Source organism: Sminthopsis crassicaudata, chromosome 1, assembly GCF_048593235.1.
Source record: "Sminthopsis crassicaudata isolate SCR6 chromosome 1, ASM4859323v1, whole genome shotgun sequence".
NCBI lineage: Eukaryota > Metazoa > Chordata > Mammalia > Dasyuromorphia > Dasyuridae > Sminthopsis > Sminthopsis crassicaudata.
Window position 1 is genome coordinate 670,497,990 of NC_133617.1, and position 7,550 is coordinate 670,505,539.

Sequence of the window (7,550 nt, forward strand, 5' to 3'; positions counted from 1 at the left end):
AGTCTGGGGGCGTGAAGTTTTCAGTGCTTCCAAAGTGGTGCAATGTGGAAAGATGTTTGTTCACTGTTCTTCTGGTTTGAGCTCTTCAAATTTCTGCACCAGATTTGGATCTCTTGGCTTGTATGTGTTTTAAGTTTCTGTAAACTGCTGCTGGAATCTTTGACTTTTAGTTTGCTGGGAGATTTTGCAAGTTTAGTGATTGAACTGTTTTACTCCCTTTTGGTGTTGGTTGTTTGCCTTTGCTATTACATTATATATTTATATGAAGGGCTAAAGGTTAGAACTTTGTTTTTGAACTCAGTCACACATTTAAAGTTCTGAATTGTGTTCCTTCTCTTGTACACAGCAAGGACCTCTCTTATTCAAAACTGTAACCACTCCTCTCCACCCTGAAATTGGGTAATGGATGACAGAAGGGCCAGATGGTACTTATTTGTGTTCTTAGCACTAGTTTAGGCATTCCTTGGGATCTCTTTCTGGCCCAGTGCTTCTAGCCTTGGTATTTGATCTTAGACCTCTTATCATCCTTAGGTGCTAGAATGTTACTACTGCTGCCATTGTACTGAGATCCTGGCCAGTCCCTATCCCAGTGTCCACAGATCTCTCTATCTTTCCTGTCCAATCCATGCCCAATGCTCATCTTTTGGTCTTCCTGATTTCTACACTCTGTCCCCTAGTCCTGCCTCCCTGCCAGCTGCTTGTTAAATGACTGTGTTGGATTAAATTGGTTCAGATCTGTTTTGCATCATAGTTCCCTTTGGCAGCCTGGTCAAGTCTAATACTATTGTGCTTTGTTGAGTCCATTCAAATGGAAGAAATGATGGATTAAAATTAGTGGAAATAAAGATATATATATATATATACATATATATATATACATTTCTTCTACGCAAGGGCCCCCTGAAATCTTCCCAACCCCTGAAGCGGACAGATTCTGAAGTTTAATGAAAGAATGTAACTGAATTTGGGGGGATGGAGGTGCAGTATTTGGGGTGGGAAGGAGGGAAGGAATTCCTGAGCTCAGATATTTTCCCACCAGGGGGCGCAGCTGCCCTACTCAGCTTAGGGCTGTACCTAGAAAAAGGCTAGGGAAGGGGCTGGAGTTGGGCTTAAGGGATTGGACCTTTGAGGTTACAGGAGTTCTGGTGCAGGGCACAGGAGACTTGCAGTTAGCTCTGGAAGCTCTCATTTGGCCAGAGGCTACCCTGACAGCCCGTGTGTGTGTGTGTGTGTGTGTGTGTGTGTGTGTGTGTGTGCTCATATTGCACCCCACCCCACCCCTGCAGACCCTCCAGCCCTCTGAGTTGGCCAACAGTCCCCTTCCCTTGCTCCCTACTCCCTGGGAAAGGGCATATTCCTCCCAGCCTCCAGTTAACCGTGTGATAATAACAGCAGTCAGCCTTTATGGGGCATTTCAAAGTTTGCAAAACACTTTACAGATGTTATTTTATTTTCACAATCCTGGGAGGCGAATGTTTTTAAGATTTTCATTTTAGAGACGAGGAAACTGAGTCAGGCAGTGGTCATACAGCTAGTAAGTGACTAAGGCTAGATGTGGACTCCATAATCTAATACTCTGCTCAATGTGACAAGCAAATGCCTTGATGTGGGGGATGGAAACATCAGATCTTGATGCCATATGTGAGCCAGAAGAGACCCTAGTCCATTTAGTGTAATCTCGTTATTTTACAAAGGAAAAAAAAAGTTAAACTTTTCCCTCTCAATTGTTCTTTCCCTTCCATTTCCCCTCCCCCAATTAGAAAAAGAAAACGGAAATTCTTTTTTAACAAATATGCACAGTCAAGCAAAACAAATCTCCTAAATTGGCCACTACTAAAAATCTGAATCATTTACAAAAATGAAAAGTGAGGCCCAGGGAAGTGAAGGCATGTGGGTAGTCAGATGTTCTAGAACAGGAGTTCCTACCATGGGGTCTATGGATGGATTTCAGGGAATCCTAGACCTTGGAGGGGGAAAATATTACACCTTAGGTTTTTACTAATATGTAACTGAATTTGGGATCTCTTTCAATTATTTCAAAACATGATTCTCAAAAGACTTCATCAGACTGCCAAGAGGAACCTTGATGCAAAAAGGGGTTAAGGAAGTTTCTCTGTAGAAGCTATTTCTTATGTCCAAACTTCCCTGTGGTTTTGAATTCCTTCCTTCCTTTCTCTTTCTTTTTTTCTTCTTCCGTCCTTCCTTTCCTTTTCTTTTTCTTTTTACCTTCTTTCCTTCTTCCTTCCTTTTTCTTTCTTTCTCCCTCTCATTCTTTTTCTTTCCTTCTTTTCTTTCTCTCTCTTTTTTTTCTTCCCTCCCTCTTTCTTTTACCCTCTCTCATTCTTTCTTTCTCTCTCTCTTTTTCCCTCTCTCCCTGTATTTCTTTCTTCTCTTCCTTCCTTCCTTTCTTCTTTCTTTCTTTCTTCTTCTTTCTTCTTTCTTTCTTTCTTTCTTTCTTTCTTTCTTTCTTTCTCTTCTTTCTTTCTTTCTTTCTTTCTTCCTTCCTTCCTTCCTTCCTTCCTTCCTTCCTTCCTTCCTTTCTTTCTTTTCTTTCTTTCTTCTTTCTTTCTTTCTTTCTTTCTTTCTTTCTTTCTTTCTTTCTTTCTTTCTTTCTTTCTTTCTTTCTTTCTTCTTTCTTCCTTCCTTCCTTCCTTCCTTCCTTCCTTCCTTCCTTTCTTTCTTTCTTTCTTTTTCTTTCTTTCCTTTCTTTCTTTCTTTCTTTCTTTCTTTCTTTCTTTCTTTCTTTCTTTCTTTCTTTCTTTCTTCCTTCCTTCCTTCCTTCCCTTCCTTCCTTCCTTCCTTTCTTTCTTTCTTCTTTCTTTCTTTCTTTCTTTCTTTCTTTCTTCTTTCTTTCTTTCTTTCTTTCTTTCTTTCTTTCTTTCTTTCTTTCTTCCTTCCTTCCTTCCTTCCTTCCTTCCTTCCTTTCTTTTTCTTTCTTTCTTTCTTTCTTTCTTTCTTTCTTTCTTTCTTTCTTTCTTTCTTTCTTTCTTTCTTTCTTTCTTTCTTTCTTTCTTTCTTTCTTTCTTTCTTTCTTTCTTTCTTTCTTTCTTTCTTCTTTCCTTTCTTTCTCCTCCATGTCTTCTGATCTCTTTCTCCCTCTTCCTCCCACCCTCCTTTTCTTTCCTTTCTCTCTTTCCCTCCGTCCCCCTCCCCTTTTTTCTTTTCTTCTCCCCTCCCACCCTTTTCCTGGCATTGTGGGAAGAACTATGGGCTTGAGTGAGAGTTAGGAAACTTTATTCTATGTGTGATCCTTCGTTCCCTCCCCTCTCTGAACCTCAGTTTCCTACTCTATACAATGAAGGTAGTGGAGTAACTCTAATCCCTAGGGTCCCTTGTGGTTTACATATCTCAATCTGGTGAACACTGATATACGGTCTTGTGTGCTACAAAGACAAAAACAAAAGTTCCTGTACCTCAGATGATAGGCTACAGATGGTAGGCTATTAAGTACAGAGCAAGATAGGGAAGTTATAGCAAAGACAAGGAACCAGGGGAAATGTCTAAGAATATCTGAGACAGGACAGAATACTTCCAGCCGGGGTGAAGCAGAAACCTCAGGGAGCAATTGGTCTGCAAGTATTTCTTAGGCATGTACTCTGGGTACCAGGCTGGTACTGGGCATGAACACAGAGAAGAACCCAGTACTCTCTCGCTAGAAGATTTCCCTGTGATGAGGGAAGTCAGCTTGAGTCCTATGTAACAGCCTTGAGGGAAGAGAGATTTTGACAGGAGATGAGGAGGGGAGTACATGGCGTGAAGGGCAGCAAGGCCGATATTCTATGTTCTATGTAATGAGATCTGACTCTGACAGGGTGCTCTATGTTTTAAATTCGGGCTTTCAAGTAAATCTCACCAGCCCAATCACTGTTCCAAACACCCATCCACACCCCCAGGAGCCTCTCCCACACATGCCCTGTTCCCCAGAAAGCTCAGGAAAGAGAAGGGATGCCAAAGAGCATTAGAGTGGTCTAGGGAGGGGACAATGGTGCGTGCGTATGGGGGGGTCACCACGCTGCCCCCCAAGGCTAAGTCTCCCGATCCTTGCCTCCGGCTGGAGGCGGGGGCTCCAGTTACAGCCCCCCTCTTCTCCACCCTCCCCACACTTCCCTGCCTCATTGGCTGACTGTGGGAGGGGCGCGGCCTGGGCTGCGGCCAGATGTTGGAAGCGGCAGTAGGGAGGGAGAAGAGAGCCGGCCGTCCTCCCAACTCCACTCCAGCGATCCCTGCCCAAGCCCCAGACCGCCAGTAGCAGCGGCTGCCGGAGTGGAGAGGGCCTGGGGGGGAGGTGCTGGCCCCACTTGGGGCCCTTCTCCCTCGTCGGGAATGCGGAGCTCCCGGCTGGACAGTTTCCTGGGGCAGTTCCGTCTGGAGTTGGTGAGCTTTCTGCCCTGAGTCTTGGAGAGGGGACGCAGTGGGGAAACTGTGGGGGGACCCTAGAGGGTTTAGGGAGGAGCTGACGCCTTTCCGCCAGGCATTGAGGTGGGCTCTTAGTGTGTATGGGGGAGTTCTGGGGAGGCAGAGGCCTGCCTACTAAGAAAAGAACCTAGAATGGTCTCTGGGGCACCCCGAGGACCTGAAGTTCTCATTGTCCCCCTCCCAAAGCACGCCCCCAGCACAAGGCAGGAAGTAGCTGTCCCCACCCCCACTCCTCAGCCAACCCACCCCTCCATAGCTGGATTCAAGGAGGGTAGTACCTTGGACTTGGCATCTCCATAGTCGGGAGTGTTTAAGGATGGGGACTTTTGCAGACACGATTGTGGAGGCCCCATGTTAGGTCTGTGCTTGCCCACACGTGTGGGGCTGGGGGAGGGGCACCCCAGCTGGCTGGAGCTGCCCTGGCAGATGGCTGGGGTTGGGTTTCGGACGGTTGGGGAACTTTGGGGGCTGTCCCGGGCATCAGGTAACAACATCCTGGCCAGACGTGCCTGGCAGAGGGCCTCCCTCCCCCTACCTCCTACATCCAGGAAAGAAAAGCAAAGCTTCGGAGCAAAGGGAGAAACTGAGGCAGCCACCTAAGCTCACCGGCACCCCTGGTAGCCAGAAAGAACTTACACTTCCAGAAGCTCGATCTCAACAGCTGGGCTTTTTGTAGCTGAGTGGGGGTGGGGGGAGCGAGCAGGGCTCTCTGCTGCCTGTTGTGGGCCTGCGGCTAAAAGGGGAGGGGGCCTCGGGTAGCTTCAGTGTGACAAGGAGAGGAGAGGAGACTTTCTAATGCGCGGGGGCCACTTCCCCCTCACTCTTGAGCCGCGATAGAGCCAGAATCGGACTGGGGGCTGAGACTGTAACCTTCACCCTTGAGCCGTGAGAGAGCTAGGCTTGGGATGGGAGCTGAGACGGTGGGTCCCCCTCCCCCGGCCGGGGTACGGGCGGCCTCGCCCCCACCTCCCCGCCCCCCTTCCTAGTTCCTTTCCTGCTCCCCGGCTCACTCGGCCCATCCCGACCCATCCTAGCCCGACTTCTCCACACCCGCTCTCCGCCACCCCCGGGCCGCCCGCAGCGGGTGCTGACTTGCCTGCTGGGGAACATGCTGCAGCCTGCCAGCCTGAAGAAAGCAGGGAGCCAGAAGATTGGGGGGCCAGGCACGTGGCAGCTGCCGCCGGCCGGGCAGGGTTGCGCGTGCCAGGGGGCCAGGCAGGTTTTTGGTAGTTGTCCCACCTGTTTCTGGTATGCACTGTATCAGGATATGTGCTCCCCCATAATGGAAATAATAGGGCAGTGCCCCAAATTAGACATAGCATTTGGGGATCAGCTCCCACTCTCTAGAACATTTTTCCCACCAGCAGGAAGATGCTCTTGTCCCTGCAAATCTGGACTCCTTCTGGGCTAATGGAAAAGTGGGGGTCCGGGAGTGTACCGGCATAAGGCACGAGCACAGTCTGTAGAGGCAGAAGTTCTTGTCTCTCGCCTCCTATTTAGCAGCTGTGGGACCTTAGGCAAGTCATTTTACTTCCATTTTCTCATCCGCAAAATGAGGGTGCTTGAAAGAATAGAAATGTTACTAAACTTGATTCTGGTCCCGACTCTGCTATTTAATTCGGTGTTTGGGCTAGCCATTTCCCTGCTCAGTGCCTCAGTTTCCCTAGTTTTAATAGCGGGATGGAACACCGGCTCTCACGACCGCCGGTACTACTCCCTGAGTGCCTGCCGTAAGCGCCCGCGGGCGCAACCCCCCCCCCCCAGTCAGTTCCCCCTCTCTAAAACAGGAATGGTAATACGCTCGGCTTTGACCTCTGCCTTCTCCTCTCCCTCAGCTGTGCGGGAGGGAAGAGTCAAGCTCCCCCCGGATGCAGGCTCCCTCCCAGCCAACCCCGCCGGAGCCAGCCGGCGGCCCCCGGCCCTGCCTCCCCCCGCGAGCGTCGGACGCCTCGGAAGCGGACTCGGCCTGCTGCCTGGAAGAGGACGACGAGGAAGGAGCTGCGCTGTCTCCCTGTGAACGCACCCTGGACTGGGACTCCGGCTACTCGGAGGTGTCGGGGAGCACCTGGCGGGACGAGGACCGGCCGGTGCTCCGGAGGGTGGGGCGCCTTCGGGGCCGGGCCAGCCCCCCGGCCGGACGCCGGCCCCGCCCCAAATCTACTTCGGACGTCTGTCTGGAGCAGTGGCGGGGGCTGGATGCGGAGGACTGGACCGCATCTCTGCTGTCGCGGAGCCGCAGCCGCCAGCCCCTGGTGCTAGGGGATAACTGCTTCGCAGACCTGGTGGAGAACTGGATGGAGCTGCCGGAGGCGGCGGGGGAAGGGTGCCCGCCGGGGCCCCCCCGCTGGTTGGGGAGGCCCCACCACTTCTTGCTCAACCTCTCGGACCAGCTCAGGCGCCGACTCGGTGGGGGTGGGGGCGGGGGCCGGAGCCGGGGCTCTTCGGGAGCTGGGGCGGCCCCCCAGCGGAGCAGTCCGGCAGCCAGGGCCGCCAAGCGCCTGTCCTGCCCCCCTGCACCCGGGTGCCCCCTCCCCTCGCCGGACCTCGCCACAGACTTTACTCACTTTGCGGCTCTCATGAGGAGCCGCAGTCGCCAGCCCATCATTTGCAATGATGTCATTGGCTACATCTGACACCTCTTCTCTCCACCCCCATCCCCAACACGGACAATAAAGGGTTTTCTATTAGACCCCGATTTCGCCCTTCCTTGGCTGGGAGCAGAAAGGGGGTGGGGGAGGAGCCCTGCCCCAAAGGCGGCCCGGCAGGGTCTCCCGCAGGCGCCACGGGGACGCCCCCTCCCCCTCTAGCCGCCAGCAATGCTCTCCCGGTACCGGCTAAGACCCAGAGGGATACGGGGTTTGCCCAGCGTCACCCAGCTAGGATCTGGGGGAGCAAGGATTCAGACCCGACTCCGAAAAGGCCACATTGCACGCTTGGGTCTGCAGACTGTTCCCGGGGTGCAGGAGCAACCAGAAGGCGGTGGGTTCCCCACAAATTTGTCTTGGTCAATTATCTTCCCTTCCTGGGTCTCAGTTTCCTCCTCTGAGGATTGAACCGGTTGACTTCTAACGTCTCTCTCTAGCTCAAAATGGGTGGGCAATGATGCAGTAGGGTCCCCGTGTCTCCAACGGAGT

The 7,550-nt window shown here is 51.6% G+C and overlaps 1 protein-coding gene across 1 annotated transcript; it reads left to right on the top strand.

Moving 5' to 3' along the window:
• Window positions 1-4,087: 4,087 nt before the first annotated feature.
• On the top strand, window positions 4,088-7,105 carry INKA1 (inka box actin regulator 1). Its single transcript, XM_074283292.1, has 2 exons — window positions 4,088-4,374; window positions 6,252-7,105. The coding sequence occupies exons 1-2, from the start codon at window positions 4,324-4,326 to the stop codon at window positions 7,047-7,049; spliced, it is 849 nt and encodes a 282-aa protein (XP_074139393.1). The 5' UTR covers window positions 4,088-4,323; the 3' UTR covers window positions 7,050-7,105.
• The last annotated feature ends 445 nt before the right edge of the window (window positions 7,106-7,550 follow it).

Coding starts and splice junctions, on each gene's coding strand:
- INKA1 (XM_074283292.1), top strand. CDS start 4,324: ATGCGGAGCTCCCGGCTGGACAGTTTCCTGGGGCAGTTCCGTCTGGAG. Junction 4,375..6,251: donor GGCAGTTCCGTCTGGAGTTG/GTGAGCTTTCTG, acceptor CCTCTCCCTCAG/CTGTGCGGGAGGGAAGAGTC.